Raw genomic sequence first — 23,569 nt, forward strand, 5'->3', positions numbered from 1 at the left:
GAATATGTTTTTAGACATGCAGATTTTTTTAAATTTTGTAAACATATTATCTGTTTGTTCAAAAACACGAAACAAAATTTTTTAAAAATCCTTAAAAACTAGCTAACATAAATCATCTTCTCTACAAAGTCTTTACTTTTAAGTATTCTGTATTTCTTTTTTTCCAACTGAAAAAAAAAAATTAAATGGCCTGTTCTGGTCCCTTAATCCCACATCACCCACACCTCCTGCTGAGAGCAGCGATTGGAATTGTGGTCCATAATTCTAGAGCACTCATCTGACGTCCGCTCCATAATAATGGTCACAGACGCGCACACACACTGCACACGCCGTACCTGGTTCAGCTTGTCTTTCTCTTCCTTCCAAGAGGCAGTTTTTCTCTGCTCTCTGTTGACTTCTGAAGCCAGCCTCATGATCGTCTCTCTGTTAGCTTTTGCCTCCATCTCATGGACATTTACAGTCTCTTCAAGAGTAACAATTTGTTCTTTCGAGAATGCATTTTCCTTGCACAGCTCTCTAAGCTGAAGAGGAAGAAATTACAGCTGTCCCATGAAAATTAACAATTCCACCCACTTTCTCCAAGCCACTCACAGTCTGCAACCCAATGACTTCAGGATCGAATGAAAATGGTAAAAAGGATATTCCTAAGTGAACTTCAAAGCTCACATTTTCAAAGGCAGCCTCTAAACTTGGTTGTTAGGTGCAGACCCAGGGGTCAAATTAAAAGTATTCAAAAAGTGACCCTAAGGCGAGATGTCAAAAGTCTGCCCACCGGGCAAGCATCAGCTAGCGCTGGCTTCCGAACACTGGAGGCCAGAGATGCTCTACGGAGGTCGCTGCAGGAGATGGAGCCAGGGAGCTGCATTTGGTGCCTCGCTGCTCACCCCTGCTGCAGGCCAGGCACCTCCAGGGGAAATCAGAAGAGACAGGACTACTGTTTTTAAAAATATCCTCCTAATAGGAACCTAGAAAAATTCTGCATAACACGCTCAAACTATGATTTTGATCCTGGCCTAGGATCAGCCTATGGATGGCTTCGCCTATGGGGATGTCAATAGGCAGTGTGAAAGCCCCACCTTCCTGTTATGCCCAGCCAAGGAAGTGCCACAACTTTCAGCCTCAGCACTTCGCCAGCACAGTACCGTTCCCAACTAGTGCAATTCCTCCCGCTTGAACACTTTTTCTCATATTTGCATGCTCACTCCCCAACATCCTTCACAGGTCCCCACCTCAGGGGCCATTCCTTGGTCAGTCTACCTGAACCAGAAACCCAGGCTGCTGACCAGCTCTGCTCTCTAGCCCTGCATCCTGATGTATTTTCTTCGCTGCACCTTTAATGATGTGGGATAATATTCAATATTTACTTATTTACCTCTTCACCCTCTTTACCCCATGACAAAGAAAGCTCTAAAAGAGCGTGGAATTAATCTTGTCACACGACCACATTCCCAGCACCTCACGGTGCCTAGAATGGCTCTCACTGACGACTGATGAAATGGATGAATGAATATCAAATGAATTATTAGGAATGCCTCCTTTTCCACCACGGATCCTCCGGAGTGCTTGTGGACATGTGTTTACAGGGCATATAAAAGCAAAGCAATAACTTTTAAATCAGAGGGATTTTGTTCCACTTCTCAGCGGAACTCCCAGTGAGACTGAGGTCTTCCCGCTCTGGCCAGAGATTGTTTCTAGGCAAGCCCCTGCTCGGGATGGGGTGCTAAAACTCCAGAGTCCTGCTGTCTGTTTTGAAATACAGATTCCATTACTATTCAGGCATTGGGAGGCCAACAGACCCAGTGATAATTGCTACAGCAAAGAAGGCTCATTGCTTGTGGTTCCCAAGAGGAGACGTGCCATGCGACGCAGGGCCACTTGGAAAAGCACCAGAGCCAGTCAAGAGGCAGAGGGAGCAGGGGAAACGTGGGCAGGAGGCTTTGTCGTGGTTGCCTTAGGAAGGAAGAGGCAAGGTAGAGTAAGCAGGCTTAGGATTGGCTAGATTGAATAATTTTGGTGTATCCAGATAGAGAGGCTGTCCAGAGCCATCTGATAGCTGGCCCTGGGGAATTGAGAGCAGAGGGACAGTGGTCCAGGGAGTGTAAGAGCCAGACATAAGAGGTGATTAGGCTCTGGGGTGGTTTGTTCGCATGAGAAAGCCACGCTCCTAGGTGAGCCCTTTACCATCTCTAGGAACTGGCTGACCCTGGGAGGGGCAGTCTGCTCTGGGTCAGCCAGGCCCCAAATGGCAAAGCGTCAGGAAAACGGAAAAGTAAAGGACATGCTTAATGCACCCAGATTAGCACCAAGAGATGACCTTTGATGAAGGAAGGGGTATCATGAAGAAGAGGCTTCTGAAATCCCTTTGTATTTTCCCCAGCACTGGGACTGAAAAGCTAGCCCCCAAACTAGTGTGAAGGGCACTTTTACGGCATAGCTCCTGGTCACACATCAGTCACAGTAGAAGGAGGAGCCCATGAGAGTGTCAGGCAGACTCTCTCCCGAGATACCAAACCTATCAGTGAATGGATACTTGCTAAAGCATCATGGAATCCTCTCGCAACTCGCAGAGAAGACTAGCAGACAACTGGAAGGTGACTTTTAAGAATGGCTGCATGGCTCTATGATTTGAGTCTTTTAATATGTAATAACTGAATTTAGTACCCTAGTTTTACGGTAAGCTATTTCTTGAAAAATGTTATTCTCCCCTCTCCCACCCCAATCTACCCATATTTTTTTTTTTTAACTTCTGGATCCTGAGCTCCCTTCACAGTCTGAAGAAGGTATTGCAGCCAGAACAATGTACTGATGATAAAAGCCTTGGTAGCAATAAAAAGTTGTCCTTAAAAAAAAGAAGAAGAAGAATGACTGCATGGAAATCTGCCAAGAAGCAAGAAAACAAAAGGGTTGTCAATGAGCAAAGAGACCATGAGCACTCAAAGGCTTTGAGGTACCCAGATGAATCACTATGGGCCACGTGGATTATTCCGTTAGTATCATTCATTTCCATCTTAACAGTAATCGACCGATAAATAAAATTTTTACTGCTTGGTTTTCATGTAAAATTTTAAAAGTACCTTCAAATTAATCTTAAATGTATACTCAGTAAGTGTCCCCTAAATGACACATATCTGGTTGTGTGTGTGTGTGTGTGCAACTAAAAGAAAACAAAAATGATCCTACTCTGAGGTACCCCATTTGTGTACAATGAATCAAAATGTATCTGTAAATATAAAAAATATTTTAATAAAAAAAGATCCTAAAATACATCATTAATGAATAAGTAACTGTATTTGAAAACCTAAATATATTTTAGACAAAATAATTAATCCCTTTTGGAGAATAATTAATCCCAAGTAATGTTAGGAAGGATTTGGAATTAAGGTCCCAAGAGGAAATGTGATCTGTCCCACATCACACGGTTAATTAATGCTACACTTGGTCTACCGTTCCAGTCTCCTGTCACCATCCAGACTCAACCAAGCACCTCCCTTCATGTCACATGTCAGAATGACCCTTAAATTTCAGTCTTTTGGTCTGCACATGAACACCTTTAAAATTAAATCTTCCTCCGATGCCATCTCACTCCTCTTGTCTGGATCCAAGGAGTCACGAAGTTGAATTAGAAATTCTTCATGTTTCCTGCTATGCTTTGAGGCTTGTCTTTTGTTTTCCTCATTTTCCTCTGAACATTGTCTATCAGGCAAAAAGCAAATAAGCAGAGTTAACACCATAGAAGAGAGCATTCATCAAACCAAGTCAGAAGTTAAGCTCGCTGAGGGAAATAACTGTCGTGTTCAGCACAACAGAGCCCCTAGACACAGTGCACACTGCTGTCAACCAAGCCCTGTTGAGGATGGAGAAAGGTGGAAGCAATTTCCAGGTGCCTACACTTCGCTGAAGGGCAGAGAAATCCTCATGGCCATGTGGGCCTAGTAACGGGAGGAGGTGGACTCCGCCCCCTTGGCTCAACCCATTGGGATCTGCAGAAGCAGAGGCTAACCTTCGGATCACACTGACCCTTTGCCATGTGTGGTCACAACCCACACAGTCACTGGTCTCCAGTGGGACCTCATGGGGAAGCAGAGTGCCAGGGCATTGGTTCTAGAAGACCAAGCTGCACTTTCTTCTTCCAACACTACGCAGGGACCTATCAGGGTCCTGGTGTGGCCAAGCACAACTCTAAAGGAGGGGATGGGCCAGGCCCACCCACTGGAGGACAGAAGTGTTCAGTCACCAGCAAAGATTGTGATTAGTTTTCACACAGCGAGAATCTTCAGCATATGGGAAGAACGTTGGGATTGGCCAGTCAAGACAAATCAGGAGATTTGGGGCCTATTGTGAATGTTTTATTTCAAATCTCAGATAGGTTTGTTGAAATAGTGTGGTCCAGGTCTAATGCTCTAAATGTTAAAGACTTAGAGATTGTGAAAAAATAGACGTACTTTAAAGGCAAATTAGAATCATTTCAGTAATTTGGTGCCATTTCTTTCAGTACCCTAGACAACAAACATGATTATTGCTTTCCCTTTTCACCACGTTGAGTGTTTACCGCAATTTTTTCACTTGATTTGAAGATTAACAAAGCATTTAATTGCATATACTCAAAAGCATATCATATTTCCATTTAGAAAAATGTGTAAGAGTAAAGAACTAACATCAATATATCTGTGAATTCTTATTTTGGGCATATAAAAAGTAATATTTATTCAATCTTTTGGGTTTATGAAAGGCACAGTAAACACTGTGATTCTTATTGATTTACATATATGATCCTGTATATTAACCCCAAGATTTCAACCTTATTTTCTAAATTATGTCCACCTCTTTGCATTTTATCTGACCTAACCTCCTAAAGTCTCAGGAGTTCACCCTTAAGGTCAGAATCACATAAATGTGCAAACATGAATATTTGTGAACATTTGTTACAGCTTGACTTTTTTTTTCCTTTTTTTTTTAAAAATTTATTCTTTTTAGTTATACGTGACAGTGGAATGTATTTTGACATATCTTACATACATAGCGCATAACTTCCCATTCTTGTGACTGTACATGATGCGGAGTTCCTCTGGTCGTGTATTCACATATGAACATAGGAAAGTGATGTCCCCATTCATTCTATTGTCTTTCCCATTCTACGGCTTGGTTTATAGTAAATTTTTTTTTTAATGGTACTAACCTAAGTGTTTACAGGAAGCAGAAAAAGAATTGGTTGAGTAAGTTAAAATACTTCAGGCAATGGAATAAAATGGATCATTAAAAATTATGACTTTTAAAATATCTACAATATATTATTCAGTAAAAATAGTACATTACGAGATGTCATCTGGGCACAACTATCTGAAAATCTCTTCAGAAATTGTTAATTCTTGCTTTTCTATAACCATAAATTTTGGGCAATTTTTAAAATTTCTTCTTGGCACATTTCTGTATGTTTTTAAAAAATATTTTACAATAAGTATATATCATTTTATTACTCATTTATTTAATAAACACTGAACACCTACTATGCACCAGGCCCTATTAATAATGCTAACAGACAGTAGTAAACAAAACAGATAAGAACACTTGCCCTCGTGGAGCTTGGAAAGATGGACAATAATCATAATATTAATATATGTGAAACATACAATAAGGTATAAAAGAACTGCAGAGAAAAGGTGAAGCAGGAAAGGTGGTAAGAAATATTGTGAGGGAGCAAAATTTCAGATGCGGTACTCAGGGAGAGCCTCGGTGGGAAGGAAGGAGTGTTCTGGGTGAAGACCTAGAGGAAGCAGGGACAGCCGTGCAACATCTGGGGAAGAGCATTCCAGGCAGAATGGTTAGCAGTTGCAAAGACCTTGGGGTAGGATCACATCTGTCAGTTTCAAGAAACAGAAGGAAAAAAATAAAAAGGTATCTGATGTAAACAAATAAAGGAGATAAAGGCAATAAACCAGATTAGGATGGGCCTGTTAGGGCAAAGAAAATACTACTATGTCGTTACCCTAAGTGAGAAAAGAAGTCCATGAAGAGTTCTAAACTGAAGATAGACATGATCTAATTTGTATTGTGACGGGATCACCCTGGCTGCGGACACGTAGGCAGAAGCAAGCCAACTACTACTATGGACTAAATGTTTGTGTTCCCTGCCCCAGAATTCATACATTGAGCCCTAATCCTCAATGTGACAATATTTGGAGGCAGGGCCTTTTGGAGGTCATTAGATAATGAGATGAGTGCCCTTTTAGGAAGGAACTTGAAAGAAATAACCAATCTCCCTCTCTCCACCAAGTGAAGATACAAGAAGGCATCCATCTGCAAACCAGGAAGTAGGTCCTCACCAGGAAATGAACTGCCAGTCCCTTGACCTTATATGCTTTCAGCCTCCAGAACTGTGAGGAATAAATGCCTGTCTTGTAAACCAGTCTATGGTATTTTTAGAGTATCTCAAACTGACTAAGACAGAAATTGATATCAGGAGTGGGATGATAATGTATCAAACATCTCCTGCAATATCCAGTAGTGTTGGGGTGACCAGGGAAGCAAAGTTTGGATTCACTTTGAAGATGGATGGGAGTGGATTTATTGTAGAACCAGATATGAGTTTGAAAGAAAAAGAGAACCAAGATTTTGGACCTGATCATCTAGAAGAATGGAATTATCCTTGAAGGAATTCAGGAACCATCCAGAAGGATTTTGTGGGAACACCAAGAGTTGAGTTTTGGACACATTAGGTTTGCAGTGCCTGTTGGACATCTATGAGGATATGTCTCCTGGGGGGTAAGGTGTGTGGGTCTTGAGTTGTGGGAAGAGATCCAAGATAGATATAGAAATGGGGTGCCACCAGCATTTAGATCATGCTTAAAGTCATGAGACCAAACAACAAAGAAATGAGAAGAGATTCAAAGACTGGCCCTGTGACACTCCAACATTTGGAAGTCAAGAAGCTGAGGGGCAACAGCAAAAGAGACTCCCTGGGAAGATAAGAATGGAAACGGGTCATGTATGATGTCCTAGAAACCAACAGAAGAAAGTGACTCAAGGACACCAATGGGCTGTGACAGATGTGCTACTGACAGGTCCACAAGGTGAGGCTGACCCTGCGCGGCGCAGTCAGCGGTGGTCTACCTGAGTGGTTTCATGGAGCAGCTAAAGGAGAGAGGAGAGCAACTGGAGACGGTGAGCGCTAGAGGAGGACAGGAGCCAGGGCGTTGCTTTATTATTGTTAAATGGGACAAGCAAAATAAATATCATGTATTTTATGAATATTGGAGTCCTGCATGGAAGTTTTAAAATATAATTTAGGGGCAACTGGTTCCCACTTTTTGTCTAAATAATCACCTCGTTCTGAAACCAAGTATGGAAAATCTAGGTTTTAAGAGTCCTTTGTGTAAACCAGCAATAAAATCCAATGAGGAATGTTTGGGGTGGTCTGGCTTCCAGGATTTTTATATCTAACTTCTGAATAAATGCCTCCCTCTGTGGATTAGCCTGCCACCTTAGGGTAAAACTCTACCTAGAGAAAATCTTCCCATTTTGCATATACTATGCTTCTTTTATATATACTAGTGAATGAAACCTTTATGTTTATTTATTTGCTGTGCTTTTGCAAGCTTCATCAACAGGACATACCCGTGCATAGGACAATGCGGGGTTTGTGAAGACACTTGATGAGACTTAGAAAGAGCTAGGGAAAGCTTTTAAGACTCTAAAGATATCTGGGGCCAATAATATGTTTTTTTCTAATTGAGTTTCAAGGTCAGATAATACAAAATATTTAGAGCTTATTCAAAGACCTATCTTGCCCTCCGAAGCTACTGTGGACCACTCACTAAGCTGAGAACATTGCAGTATCCTTACTGTAATTTCTCCTCTAGTTCAGCAACTTTCTTCATTAACTCCTGATTCTCCTTGATTGCAGTGTGAGCTGTGAGCTCTGTTCTGATTTTAGAAGCAAAAAGTGCTGCTGATTCTTCTTCTAGCTCTTGAACTCTGTCCCTCAAAGAGGTGAGGAGAGATGATTTTCTGGCATTGTTTTCTTTGTAATTCTCCATTTCGGCCTTCAGCTCTTGACAGGAAACTTCTTTAGAAAGCATCTTGGAGTGCAGTTCTCGAAGCTAACGCGAAGGGAAGTTTAAAACAAAAAAAGACAAAGGAATCTAATGGCATGCCATTTGAAAAGCCAGTTAGAAACTGAAAACTGTAATTTAAAATCTTACTCTTGTATTCATGATTTGATCCAACTTCATTTTCTTTTTCTCATATTTGTATCTGTATTACCAATACAATATTATACTTTAGTAATATACTTTGTGTTTCTGTCTTTTTCAAAACCAATGGACCAATGTCTTAGGTTGATTTTATCTCACACGGGAAGCATTTGTGGTGGGAATTGCAAAAAGCAATAAATGTATTTTGCAGCAGTGACCCATTATATGTATCAGTATTGTTGCTTTTGCTGCTGATAAACAATGATTCAAGGAACCTACAAGTCACACTCTGTGATTTCACAGCCACAGCTATTCTCAAATAAATACAGACTATTTGATATATCACTATATTTCTCCCACTTGCCTTCTGGGCCATAATTGTGGGTAAAAAATAACATTCAGATTTCTGGAAAAAAATATGAGAGCAAAGGAAAATCTTTATCGTCCTTATATAAAGGGGACATTTTGAGTTTTATGAGCTCTGTGGCATCAAAATGCTGATCCATGTACACATCCTAATAAGTTAAGATGTCAGGTCTCTCCTATAGGAAAACTTCATGAATTTTTTTAAAATTTATTTTTATTGTAAACAAGTGGGATACATGTTGATTCTGATTGTACATGGAGTAACAGCATACCATTTGCATAATCATACATTTACATAGGGTAATGATGTTTGATTCATTCCGTTATTTTTTCCTTCCCCCCACCCTATGAATTTTATAAATGCAATATATTTCTTTGGAACTATTAGTGTGCATGTACACATTCTCTCCCTCTCTCTCTCTCTCTCTCTCTCTCTCTCTCTCTCTCTCTCTCACACACACACACACACACACACACACACACACACACACAGGCACACACTATCAAGACATCTTTCAGTGGGGTCATGGCATCTTCAGTGAAACTGCTTTTTATCTCACAGGCCAGCCTAGACTCCTGGAGCCCACTGGGCAGGAGCAGAATGAGTCTATCAAAGTTCTACTGTAGAACTTGATCTAGCCCAGAAGGCAGGTGGACCCCAAATGTCTTACTAGAATTTCCCCAGCCAATCAGAAACGTCCATAGAAAAAGAATTCTGATTTCCCTTCTAGGGCTCCAGATCGTAAGCTATCCACAGCAAAGGACAAAATTCCCAGAGAGGCTAAAAGTTCCCCAAGTCCTTTGCAACTTCAACTCAAGTGCTCAGGTGCCCTCTGGTCGCTTAAGGCTGCAGGGCTCTCTGAGATCCAAGCCAGGCCAAGTCACCTTGCTTTGCAGTGTGACAAATGCATAACCCTTCAGGAATTCTAGGTGATGGGCTCACCAGAAAAGAGAAAGTACAAACTTTACCAAAAAGCTTCCGTCTGCATCCCACTATCCCACTTCTAATCCTCTATCCTCTGCTTTACTCTATCAGAAGCTAAAAAGACCCACCATTCTTCGTGATGAAGATGTACAATCTTACCTCAGACTGAGCTGATTCAAATTTGACCAAAGTTGCGGCAAGTTCACTTCGAACATTCTCAGCCACATTCCGATAATGGTTTAATTGCTCCCGAGTGACAGGGACTTCCAAAGAATGATTGTGAGTTTCCTGGGAAAGTTCCCCCAAAAAGACAAGAGACAGAGAAGAGTGATAAACAATCTTTTCTGAGCAGCTGTGCAAAGCAAGTTCTGGCAGAAGGATTCTTTGTATTTCAAATGTTGAGAACGCTAACCAGAAGTGTGTTGTGCTCAGATCATTTTATTCTTGTTCTCAAATTCAAAGGGAGATAAGAACAGCCCAGGAACTAATAAGGGGCACCCTCAGGACTGTACTGAGATTTGACACTTAAGGATTGACTCTTGTCATTTCGAACATTTCCTCCCAACCAACTCAAATGCTGTCTGACCCCCTTCCCAGAACAGAGTCAACAAAGAGCTATTGGAAAAGACCACATCCTCTGTAATGACCAGGAGATTTCCATCATTCTTCTGTCTTCTGACTGTAAAGGTGATCAGCTCCTCTCTCTTATTTGTTTATCAGAGATCACATTATTTCATGTAAACGACCATATCCTTCCTTTTCACTAAGCCTTTTACTCACAATCTCCTAATCTCCTGGGGTCATGGAGATGCCTCAGAGAAATGCAGAAGACTAAAGATGGGGAGGTGCATGGAAAGCCTTCATTCCCTGCAGAAGGGAACAGTTCTCAGCTCCACTGATGGTCACCAAGGCAAAAATGAGGATCCCAGCTGGCCAAGTCATTCTGATTTTGCAAAACAAGCCATATATCCAGACCTTTCAAAGTAATTCTCAGTTTTGCAGTTTGAAAACTATCAAAATGTTTTTAAAGAAAACTAAGTGCCAAATAAACACTTCTGCAGAGCAGACTTGGCAGGGTCAACTGTGGTCAGTCAGCAGCCTCTGATCCTGTCTCTGTTCTCTCAAGCATTATGCCCACTTCCTTCAAGAATTATTTCTTAGCCTGGACAGATAACTGTACCCACCTCTGTGAAGTCCCTGGGGCCTATGAGGTCTTTGAGAAAGAAATCCCTTCATTTCTGAAGGAATGTGAAAGAGGTCACATAAAGGAGAATTTCCTGGAATCTCTGTGGCCTCAGGGGACACATCGGTAAAATCATGCCAGCAACTACTCTAGCAACTGTTTGACATAGTCATGAATGCAAAAGTCATCATAAAGCCCTCAGTCTGAGAGCAAGCATTGTCATGACTAGTGTGTTGTCGTCCACAAGATGCCAAACAAAACTTTTTGGGCACTTAGTAACAGGCAGTGTTTGCCAATCACAACACATCCCAGGAGACGGTAGCTGTGTCCTCCTGGGGAAAAAGCAGAACAAGTTTAACTGAAGCTTTCACTGGGGAACCACATCCTGCTTGGCCTCACTCAGTATGCAGAAGGGCCCTTCTCCACCCCAACCACCACAGGCACGTGTCCCAAACCAGCCTGTGTGAGGACGCAGGTCACTTACGAGAGGTTTAAGTCATAGTATACATGGCCCACCATTCTATAAAACCCATTAGGAAAATAAGTTCCCCCAAAGGTCTATGACTATCTTGTTCAATAGCTAACGTCTTTGTTTAAGAAATGATATAATCATATTATTTTATATCTCCTTCCAATGAAAACAAATTAGATCCATTGAATGTAATACTAAGAGTCAGACAAGACAATTCAGAAATTCATTTTAGGAGGTTACAACCTAATGCAGCACAGTACCAAAAGCATTAACATCTTCAAACATTCATGGGTAAATGAAACTGTAAATTAAGATAGGATGGGGCTGGGGTTGTCACTCAGTGCTAATGGTGTGCCTAGCACACAGAAGCCATGGATTGACTCCACTCATTGCTGGGGTGGGGGCGGGGGGCAGGGAGAGGAAAAAATATCCAAAGATTAAATACAAAGATATTCAAAAGGGTGAGTGTTAGCAAATTGTTTTTAGATCTGCAATTGCAAACATTTTTAAACAATTACAGTTCTATAAGAATGATAACATGAAGAAAAAAAAAAGAAAATGAAACAAAGGCACAATAAAATCATATTCAGCCGGGCACAAAGGCACATACTTATATTCCCAGCTATTGAAGAAGCTAAAACCCTAGTTCAAGGCCAGTCTGAGCAATTTAGAGGGACCCTGTCTCAAAATAAAAAATAAAAAGTTCTGGGGGTGTAGTTCAGTGATAAATTGCTCCTGGGTTCAATTCCCAGGACCACATACATACATACATACATAAAATCATGTTTGGTCATTAAAAACCATGTTTGGGAAACTACATTGTTTTTCATTTGTTTTGTTTTGAGACCCATCTCACTAAATTGCCTATGCTGCATTTGAACTCATGATCCTCCTGCCTCAGCCACCCCAGTAGCTGAGATTACAAGCATACACCACTATGCCCACCAAATGCCTCCCCTTCCCCCAGAATCACCCCAGGTGCCAGGGATCAAGTCCTAGGCATGGTGTATAAGCACTCTACCACTGAGTTATTTCTCCAGGCCAGTTTTGGAGCACCTTTAGTGACATGATAAAATGCTATATATATATGTAAATATATATAATATATATTATATATATATTTATTATTATAAATAATGTATTTATAATAAATATATTTATTTGTATACATATATATATGTATATATATATATAGTTGGTACTGGGGATTGAACTCAGGGACACTTAACCACTGAGCAACATCTCCAACCCTTTTTATATTTTATTTAGAGACAGGGTCTTGCTGAGTTGCTTAGGACCTCGCTAAATTCCCGAGACTGACTTCGAACGCACCATCCTCCTGCCTCCCAGGGTATTGGGATTACAGGCATGCGTCACCCATGCCCAGCTAAATGCAATTTAATTTTTAGTTTAAAAAGACAAAATGCAAAATTGTACATATACTTTCATTTCAGTTATGTGAAACAATTTTATGTGAAAGATAGAAAAAATGTTTTATTAGAATATTTGTAAACATCTACAAATTAGCAAGAAAATCACAAATGACCCACTAAAAAATGAACCAACATAAAAGCAGGGAATTTACATTAAGGAAATACAATTGGAAATATAAAACATGAAAAAATACTTAACTTCCCTAATAATCAATACAAATTAAAACAAAGACACACCAATTTGTATATAGCAGATGGGGAAAAAATAAGAAATTTAATAATATCGAGTGTTAGCCAAGATAAGAGAAGTTATTTTCCTATATAGCTTCCAGGAATATAAAATGAGTATATCCTTCTGATGCCTTACCAATTCGTTTATATCTCTGAAGAATGTAGATGTAGGGCTGGGGGAATAGCTCAATGGTAGAGTGCTTGCCTAGAATGCACAAGGCTCTGGGTTTGATCTGGTTATAGTGTGGATTTAGAATGCCCCCCAAAGGCTCCTGAAGGCTTAACCCCTAACATAGCAGTGTTCAGAGGTGGGGCTTTAGGATAGTGATTGGATTGTGGGGGCTCTGACATCAGTGGATTGATCCATGAATGGATTAATAATTTGATGACATTAGTGGGAGGTGGTGGTAACTTGAGGAGTTGGGACCTGGTTGGAAGAAGTAGGTGACTAGGGAGGGACATGGCCTGTAAGGGCATTTCTTGTCCTCAGTCTCTTTTCCTCTCTCTTTCTGCTTGGTAGCTGCCATCAGCTGAACAGTTTTGCCTTACACGCCCATGATGTTTCTGCTTTGGAACGAACTGACCATGGACAAAAACTTCTGAAATCATGAGCCAAAACAAATCTTTTCTCATGTGAGTTGTTTACATCAGATGTTTTTGTCATGGCAATGACAAACTAACACAGATCCACCAGCACCACAAAAATTAATTAACTAATTAATTAAATGTAAATGTATAAGTCTCTGGCCCAGCAGCTCAACTCTCCAACTGGCTACCCTTGAAAAATACTCACACGTGTGCACAGAGGATATACATTGTATAAGGATATTCATGACACCATGATTTGGAACAGCAATAAATGGGGAAGGGGGCTACTGAAAAATTATAAAGCCATCTCCATACTGTAGAACCTGATGCAGCAGGTAGTGTGAGATAGATCTATATGTCGGAGCATACTCATGTCCCAAGAAATAGCACTGAACAAAAATAAGACCTATACATTCATAGTTTGAAACTTGTTTTTATGAAGCACATACAGGAAGAAAATATTGTGTGTATTTACTATGAAAATATAGAGACAAAACAGAGAAGGACCTACAGAGCACATAGTCACCTAATGCCAGTACTTTTTCTGGGGGATCCAGGAGGACACTAGTAGTGGAGCTGTGGGTAGGGAAGCAATGTTCTGATTTTTTTCAAAAAGGATATATTTATACATTATTTTTACAATTAAACATAATTTTTAAAAAAGAAGAATACTGAGAAGAAAATGTTATCATTTGGTTATGGGGCTAGATTTAATTTTCTTCTTTATTATACATTTCCATAGTTTCCAAATCTTTTTTGATGAATGTAGATTACTTTCAGAATCAGAATTAATATCCCCTCTTAAATTTTCAAAAATAAGACAAAACCCACAAGACTTGTTATGTAGTGTCTATGTGGATGTGATGACAAAAAATGACAGTGGGCCCCCTGGACAGGAGCACATGTGCAGCTGCCATTTCAGGGGGTTGCTCTCTTAATTAAGCCCTCCTGGAGTTTGCAAAATTTTTCAAAACTCCTTCAACATTTCCTGTAAGTATTAAGCAATCTTCACTTTAAAACTTTTTTCTTACACTATTCAAAATGGTAAGATTAGGAGCTCATCCATTTGTCATCGCATGGGGACAATCTAAGTTATTAGGCACCTCTCAGTTAACCCATGAAGCAATTTTATATTAATTTTAAAAATCCAACTACATATGATTTGATTTTGCTACTGATATTATTATGATAATGATTGAAATTGCCTCACAGGGTGGCTCATAGTCTTTTCAGAATAAAGGATGGTTTCAAAGCTCAGTGGCATAAAGCTGATTCATAATTCAGTACACAATGTGTCCAATTATCTGACCTGTGGACAATGTCTTGGGCCAGTCTTACTAGCATGGTATTTAGTTGTCTTATTATCCCATGGAAAGAAAAAAAAAGAGGAAAATCACTGGCTACCTCTGACACACAAAAGCCCCTAAATTCATTCCATTCTCATCTTACTGTCCCATGAGGGACCTCCCCTTGTTCCACACAATTCCGTACAGCAATGCAGACTTGCATTCCTGCGGACTCTCCCACTGCAGAATTCCTCTCTTCTCTCTCTCTCTCTCTCTCTCTCTCTCTCTCTCTCTCTCTCTCTCTCTCTCTCTCTCTCTCTCTCTCTCTCCAAACTCATATTTCCAGTGGTGCCCAGTGAGTAATCCCCTCTAAGACACTCCCTCCTATTGTCTAACTTCTCTCCCACAAGTAAAGCTTCGTCCTTAATTCACCATACATAAAGTGTCTCATTAACTGCCTTTCTCCCACCTAATCATTACTACAAGAAATTTTTGACCATTCATCAGATTTCTTCTCTACCTGGAAGGACTTTCCCGAGCCTCCTGCTTTTCCATTATCTCCTCCCTGCACCTGGACCCTGGGGCTCCTGAGTGGCTACAGGGGACCCTGTGATGGGTGTGGGATCCAGAAATAACCCTGAGCACCTGCGCCCGAGCAGCTGTGGGACGCGTTTTGGAAGAAGACATTGTCACTAAAAACCACGTATTGCAAAAAACTGGTCATATTATTTTTACGTTATTTTCCCATCCTTTCCCCTTAGGCATCACTCTTGTTTACTTGAAACCCCTTCTAACTTAATATTTCTGTCTAAAAGAATACACCATCCCCAACACTACAGGGGAAAAACAAAGGAGAATACACTATCCTGAAACAGTCTTGCTTTATTAAAGATAGTGAGTCTTCTCCTCATGGGGCCGGCAGAGACCGCAATGAGAAACACTGAGGTGCCAAAGGCTTTTGAAGATCTGCTTTAAGTGCTAGTTATAAAGTAATTTATATATTTATACATGCACATATATGCTTATAGATTCATATATATTAGAATTCATATATACACATATAAGGATATATATGTAAGAGTATGTACATGTTTGTATATATATATACATATATATTTTTCAAAACTAATATTTACTGATCCAGAAACTTTTACCATTGCTCAACACCATAACTCTGTGAGTAGGGGCTATTCCTATCCCTTCACTTAACGTCTTAAAAGGAATTTTATTGCTGGATTGTTTTTAAAGTAGAGAAAGAAAGAAAAAGAAAGAAAGAAAGAAAGAAAGAAAGAAAGAAAGAAAGAAAGAAAGAAAGAAAGAAAGGAAGGAAGGAAGGAAGGAAGGAAGGAAGAAAGGAAGAAGAGGGAGGTACAGAGGGAAGGAGAGAGAGAGAGAAAGAAGGAAGGAAGGAAGGAAGGAAGGAAGGAAGGAAGACACAAAGGAAGAGAGGGAGGAAGACACAAAGGAAGAGAGGGAGGAAAAAAAGAAAAACTGGTAGCAGATCTCAAAGTAATAATTACTTCTCTGTGCTGTATAATGAAAAATAAGTTAAAAATATGCCTAATGAATGGGCATGTGAAATGTCCCAGCTACTGTGGGGGGCACTCCGGTTTATACTGTATGACCCACAGTTCTCCTGGTTCTATGTAATGTTCATGGCGAGCAGAGTCTATTAACACAGGAATTAGTACACTAGTACATCCATACAAAGAGAATCCAGAAAGCAGCTAACAGACTGGGACTATATCTATTGGGAGCACCATAGATTCAAACACATACTGTTTTTTAAATAAATTAGAGAACAAAAGTAACAACATGATACCTTTTATGTTTTAAAAGTGAATGCTAAGTAAAATAAGGTATTTTCCCTGGGCACAAGTATGAATGTAAACTATTGTCAATAGTCTCAAAGACACCTACCTGACCTATACAATAATTACGTCTGGAGAATGGAGGAAAGGATCAAGATTACAGGTGATTCTCAAAGGGAACTATAGCAGCATCTTTTGTAATTCTCTACTTTTTAATGGGAAAGTAACTAACCTTAATGTACATATGTATCAGAACATCAGAACATTTATGATGGTGCCCCATCATAAATATGTATTCTATACTTTTAATATCAGTTTTAGAAGATTTAAATTTTTTAAAAGTGACTAATTTTCATATTAAAATTAATTTCTTACCACCGATGAAACTCCATTCACAAGAATGGAATCCTAATTAGAATAAGTATGTATGTATAATATGTCAAAACACACTCTACTGTCATGTATATCTAAAAAAAAACAACAAAAAATCCATTAAAAATAATTTTTAATTGTATAAGTAAAAAATAACTGAAAGAATTTGAAGAGTTTAAATTACATAGTTCTCCGTTGGTTCACCCTAATTACCTTTGCTGCAGACTTTGAGGAGCTGAATACCATGTTTGTGAATTCTTACTGGCTACAGAGGCAACAGAAAACCCTGAACTTGAACCCCAGCATGCACTAAGAGGCAGTAGAAGGAAGCACCAAGTTCCAGCAATGCTTGGGATGCATTTGGTGTGCAAGGACGATGTTATGACTACATTCAGGACAGGAAATTCACTGCTAAAATAAATGGAATATAAATTATGTTGCAGCCAAAATATGAAGTGCCTTCAAGATTTAAAACAAGAATTCAGTGATTTTAAATTTTTCTCTTTTCTTTTTCACTAACTGGAAAAAGATCTCCAATTAACAAAGGACAAATTAGAGAAAAAATACCTAGCTGACTTCTGTGCTGCACTAAATCCTTGCTCTCTCTTCTAAGGTGGCTCTTAACTTTGCCCCCCACAAAAAAATTCAATGAAAATTATGCCGCTTCATCTGTCCTAGCAGCTTCTTCCACCACCTCGACCACCTCCAGCAAATACACACTCCTAACTGCAACAAAGCCTCCATTGGGAAATAACCAGAAGGTGGAAACTGTTAGCAAATGTAAGCAAATAATCCACTTTAGAAAGAAGTCAAACAGCAGTTAGCCTTCCTAAAAGAATTCTTGCAAAGAGACAAAGAAAGATCTTTGTCTTTTTAGACAAAGTTTAACAGGATTTTAGAATTATTCTCCCCTCTATTTTGTTCCCCAAATAAGTGAGATTAAAGGCAGATTCAAACCCTCCTCTGTAGTGTTCAGCAACCTTCACCAAGTCATGAGGATGACCTGTGTCCTCAACACCCTCTTCAGGACAGACGTTGTAGGCTCTTGGTTAGGAACCCCATCTTTCCCAAAGAAGGAATCCATCGCCTCCTTAACAACCAGAGCTCACCTCAGTCTGCCCAGGATCCACAGCCTCTCCTCCCCTCAAGTTCCAATCCAGAGAGTAGCTGGGGGCAGCTTGGGATTCGAAGAAGGAATCAAAAGCCAGTGGGGAAAATCAACTCGGCCAGTGCACATCCCAACAGTAACCCTCTGGCTCTTCCAACTCTCACAATTTAAAAGCCTGATTTTCTGTAGAACTTGACCAATCTAAACTCCCAGGCTGCACTGCTCCGTTTCAGCTGTCTTCTCACCATGAGGACGCTTCTTCCTCCAGGCACTTAGCCCAGGGTAAGGAATAAATGGTATGTGTAATCAAGGACTCCATGTCTCCCTCTCTCAAAAGACTGAGGCTCACTAAGGCACACCTAGCATCTACTGAGGACCTCACTATGCACACTATAATTATTATTAGAGTTAAGGAAATGGATGGATGCCCTTTTTACCAATATCTTACTCTTCCCTTTGGATTGACTAATGAGGGATGGATGCTTTTTTTTTAACTAATAGTTCAGTCCTCACCCTACATTTTATTCTATCTAGACTCTCATCCTATTCTCGTTTGTTATGCCTAAAACTGTTGGCCCCAGTGGCCGGCCGATTTCTACTGGGTCCCACCTGCTGGGGATGGGTAGATTTGGAAAGTCCACAGATGTCGCATGAGAAGGAAATGGCCCGCTAGTCTTCATTTCAGCCTCTCCAGAAACATTAACACCAGAAAGCATGGGTATATCACATAAAAATGAGCTTAGACAGGAGAGAGTTTCCTTTTTTCTTTTGCTTCTATGGGTATTCTGGAACATACTCCTCCTGTATCATGGCAGAGCCATAAATAAAGGCAAGTCCTCCAACTGCTAGTGTTTCCTCTATCTTTATTGTCTGTAAAAGACCTGGATTTTCGAGAATGACTTTAGTTCCCATCCGGAGCTTCAGGTCTATTTCTTATCCAATGTCAAAACAAAGAAAAGAAGGAATGGAATGGCAGTAAAGAAAAATTAAAGGAAGACAAATATTAAAAGAAGCAAATTAGGGTCACTTGCTTATAATGGACCTCAGCTTGACTTGGCTTTTCCAAGCAGATAAACATGAGTCACATGATTCACTAGGACCACAAGGGAAAGCGAACCAGTTGCTCAGTAACAGCACACCTACTACGGAAGAAATCACAACAAATTTCAAAACCCACAAAAAAATTCGGTGACATAACGCCAAGTCCTGGTCTAGTTAAAGCATTTCTACAACAGAATCAAAACAATATAGTCCAACTCGTTATCTCTTAAGATCTGGCTTTTCAAGGATAATTCAGTCAGACATGGTGATGCATACCTGTAATCCCAGCCACTCAGGGTGTTGAGGCAGGAGGATCGCAAGTTCAAAGCCAGCCTTGGCAATTTAGCAAGGCCCTAGGCAACTGAGCAAGATCCTGTCTCAAAAAACAAGAAGGGCTGGGGATTTGGTTCAGTGGTTAAGCACCCCTGGGTTCAATCCCCAGTACCAAAAAAGAAAAGAAGAGAAAATTTTCAAGTAGGATATAAAATGATCCTTGTTGTATCATTTGACCATCATTAATTTAGTTAATTCACACAGTTTCCCAGACTTGTCCAGGAATTGGGACATTCCTCGTCCATCACCTGACCAACTTCCTATTGAGACAGTGAGCTACGTCCTGGTAGGAGGCCACGGAGACCTCACCGGTCTAACGCCAGCTTACCAAGTTCTCAACATCCAGAGTCTAAGCATTTCAATGTTAGGGTTAAAAAGAGCTCTGCCGAAGCTTCACCCAAAAGCAGATGGAGACTGATGCCCAAGCTTCTCCACTGTTCTCCCCTCCTCTGACTCCCTTTGTGCTGACCTAACCACTGAGCTGCCTGACTAGTCATTCTGAAACACAGACCTGATCTCTTCCTCTCCACCTGCCTAAGCTGCCCAAGTTCAGGAATAAAGTCCTCAAGGGATGCAAATGTCTTCGTAACCAGCCAGGGTCCACATGGCCAGCATTTCTGACCTTCTACTAGTCGTGTAAACACCGATGCCGAACAGTATTGAAGCATGATTCAAATACAATGTCATTGAATCCTGGGAGCAACCAGGTGAAGCAGATGCTACTGTGCATTTTGGGTAAGAAAGAAAACCAAGTTCAAAAGGAACAGGAGTCCCCCCCTCTCCTCTCCTGTCCTCCCACAAGTCTAATCCCCTCACCTTCGCTAACTCTCCCCACCGTCACCGTGGCCCTTCATTCCTTAAGTCGGCTTTCTCTGGCCCTCAGTCTAAATTAAGTTCTTGTGTTACTTCCTCTTATGGTACCTAATACTTACCCTTCGTGTCTTTGACTGTTCGTTATAACTGTTATTCATCTGTGTGATTACTTGCTTAACATCCACTTCCCCTGCTAGACTAGGAGGTCCATAGGAGAATGTCCATTTTTGTTCACTACTGTGTCCCAGTGACTGGACATCAGGAAGTACTTGTGGAATGAATGAATAAAATAGTACAACCAAAATTCAAACCAAGGTTGACTCTAATGTCTAGGCTCTTAATCATAATTGTCCCATATATATTAGTCAAGAGTTGAAATGATCACTTTCCCATAAATTAAATTATGTCCTGACCTTCCATATTGTTGTCTGCTTGTCTGGCTATTGTAATATTGACATACATCCTGTAATTGATGTTAAAGTCACATCATTCATTTAACTTCCATTAATTCATAAATCCCTTTCCGACCACTTCTTAGAAGATACATTCTTCTTTCTGAAAGTTCATAAATGTACAGGTTGGGTCTGATCGATTCAGAGGCCTATATTTTAGCTGAATGTAAAGTTCTGTGGAACTTAAAACAATCTGTTCACATTAATGCAGTAATTTCTTAAGCTGGACTCAATGAAAGTCATAAGCAGACTAATTAACTTCAGGTCCAATTTTAAGCAACTAGCATTTGCAGTGGATATATCTCCAGGACTAATAATGAATGCAGACCTGGGAATGTCCTCCATTTGGAATAGTTTCTATAAATGGAATGGTGGCAACAAAAATCCCTGTTCACAGGTAGCTAGATGAGACATCTTAACTCTTCTCTCTCTATATATATCTGCTTTCTTTGTGGTTGGTGTTAATCCTTCATTCTCACAAACTCCTCAAGCATGGAAGGACTCAAAGGGCCATTGCCCCGAATGCTAGCGAGGGTTCTCCAGTAAGCCAACACGTTCCATGACTTGGAGGGGTACTTTGTGGGTAGATATTACTGGGGGCCCATGAGGATGTAACTCAGGCCCAAATTAAGGGACCAATAGAAGCATTCTAGAGCTACAGAATTCTTGATTTTTAAAAACTGGGCTTTCTGGGCTGGGGATATATCTCAGTTGGTAGAGTGCTTGCCTCACAAGCACAAGGCCCTGAGTTCAATCCCCAGCACCGCCGAAAAAAAAATTGAGCTTTCTGGAAAAGGGGAATTTTTAAATGTTTGAAATGCATACTTTTGCATATAAATAACAAGGCCTTGAGGATTCACAGTACAAAAAAATATCATTTCGTTAACTCACAGAGTAGAGAACAATCCATGATGGAAGACATTTTTCCACTCAAAAGAGAATGTGAATGAAAAAGAAATGGGAGGGACCTGGGACCACTGGTGCTTAGGGCTGCTGCCCATCCTCTTGGGACTGCAAACTGAGGTGGTGGGGGTGAGAATGTGCACTGCAGCTAGCTGCCCACTTCCGGAATGCACCATGGAGATCAGAGCCTCCTAGAGAAGGCCTGTGGCCTGCACAACTCCTGGGTGTGTCTGGGTGAGGTGCCCACCAGGAGAGGGAAGTGGGTCCTTCCAAGCTGCTTCTTCAGCACCCACTCCTCAGGCAAGGAAAGAAACAGCATCCAGGTTTCCCATGTTCCCAGGGAAAGCAAAAGGGACAAGATAAGACAACTGACTTAAAAGGATTGGGCAGGGAATAAGGAACAGGCCGTGCCCTGCACCCCCAGAGGCCAGGGCAGAGTAAGGACTTCAGCAGACATTGATGTCCAAGTCCAAGAGGGAAGGGGTGGGGCCCGGAGGAAGAGGATGGGCTCAGTCTTGTGCTGGCCCCCACCCAGACCTACATGCTCAAAATCCCACCCATCTCCACCTGCACAAACAGCTCCCCTCGGGAAGGACAAGAGAAGAAAACAGGCTAAGTTACCCTGAAGAGGGAAGAAGGTGTTTTTCTACTCTAGACAGGGGATTGCATCTCCTGAGCTAAGCTGAGTTACAGTCTCTCAACTTGACCCTCACTGCCTGGCACTAACCGGATGTCAGGTGTTCCCCCAGAGGGCTACCTATGGCCCACAGACATCCAAAGAAAACTGTTAGGTGAGCCAAAATGTATCAGAAACAGGCTGAGCAGCCGCTGCTTCCAGCTCTATAAGTTAGAGTACCAGAGAGTTTATTTCTCTAGAGCAGAGACTTCTCTAAGGTACAGTTTCATGTTCTTCAGCCTTTGGGGACCAGTGTTAGAAGAAACCTCCATATGAAGACTAATTCTGTAATTAAAGACACCGGCCGTATGTTACATCATTCTAACACTCAGTGCTTTGTGTGCAGGGAGGAGGGCTGGTGCGGCTTCTGAGTATGAGTGAGGATGCTGACTTTAGCAGAGGCAGTCTATTAATAAGCTCCGGCTGCTGTAACTGGGGAGCTTAGAGAACAGGCATGTACTGCTCACAGTTCTGTAGGTTGGGAAGTCCAAGATGAGGTTATTCTTGATGCAGGCTCTCTTCCTGACTTGCATATGGCCATATTATCTTGACAAAGACGAGCTCTGTTGGATCTCTATCTTCTTATAGGACACTCATCCCATCCTAGGGTCCCTACCTTCATGACCTTATCTAAACCTAACTACCTCCCCAAGGTCCCTGTGTCTCAATATCATCACACTGAGGGTGAGGACTTCAGCAAGTGGATTTGGGGAGGACACAAACCTTAAATCCACAACAGACCGCAGCTGAACTCTAGAGGACAGGAAAAGATAAATCCACATACACTCGGGAGCTGAGGGGCCTGGGGATTTAGGCAACTCGTGCATGTTGTATTCATCAACTCGTCATCCCAGTTTCTTCTTACAAGTCCAAGCACAGAACCTTCCAGATGTCCCTGGAAACAGAGGCTCACCCTTGCCTTTCCCTACCCCTAATGAAGGCTCCCTCCCGTTTGTTGATGTTGCTGCCTTTGTGTGTTCCAGAATGATGCAGTGTGTGGGCGCATCCCCGCCGGGCTCTGGCCTACTCTGTTTTCTACTTTTTCCTCTTTAAGTGTGGGATTTAGAGAAGCAGAGGATGTGAACATACACACTCCGTCCACTTTCTTTAGCAAGGAGTCCGGAGCAGGGATCAATCCTCCTATTTTCACCACGGGGCCTCTGAGGACTAGAGGGCTGTTCCAAGGTCTTAAGTTCAGCACACAGTGTGGCTGCACTGGCACCTGTCTTCTGCACTGTAGCTGTGGCCCCCACTTACGGCGTCACAGAGGACCCTTTCATGAACACCTGCCGTGATTGACCACCAGAACAGAACATTATCCCCCCCGTGTGTGTGTGTGTGTGTGTGTGTGTGTAAAACTTCTACCTTGAAAATCCACTGCTCTTTT

General features: G+C 41.2%; 1 protein-coding gene across 4 annotated transcripts in view; it reads right to left on the reverse strand.

Moving 5' to 3' along the window:
* Ccdc170 (coiled-coil domain containing 170) overlaps positions 1-23,569 on the reverse strand; it is a 79,305-nt gene that overhangs the window by 45,358 nt on the left and 10,378 nt on the right. For all 4 annotated transcript variants that reach the window (XM_047558455.1, XM_047558456.1, XM_047558454.1 and 1 more), the window contains exons 2-5: positions 9,640-9,768; positions 7,840-8,096; positions 3,549-3,693; positions 336-521 (exon numbers count right to left, since the gene is read on the reverse strand). In XM_047558455.1, coding sequence (XP_047414411.1) covers positions 336-521; positions 3,549-3,693; positions 7,840-8,096; positions 9,640-9,768 — 717 coding nt within the window. The remainder of the gene's footprint in view (positions 1-335; positions 522-3,548; positions 3,694-7,839; positions 8,097-9,639; positions 9,769-23,569) is intronic.

This window comes from Sciurus carolinensis, chromosome 7, assembly GCF_902686445.1.
Source record: "Sciurus carolinensis chromosome 7, mSciCar1.2, whole genome shotgun sequence".
NCBI lineage: Eukaryota > Metazoa > Chordata > Mammalia > Rodentia > Sciuridae > Sciurus > Sciurus carolinensis.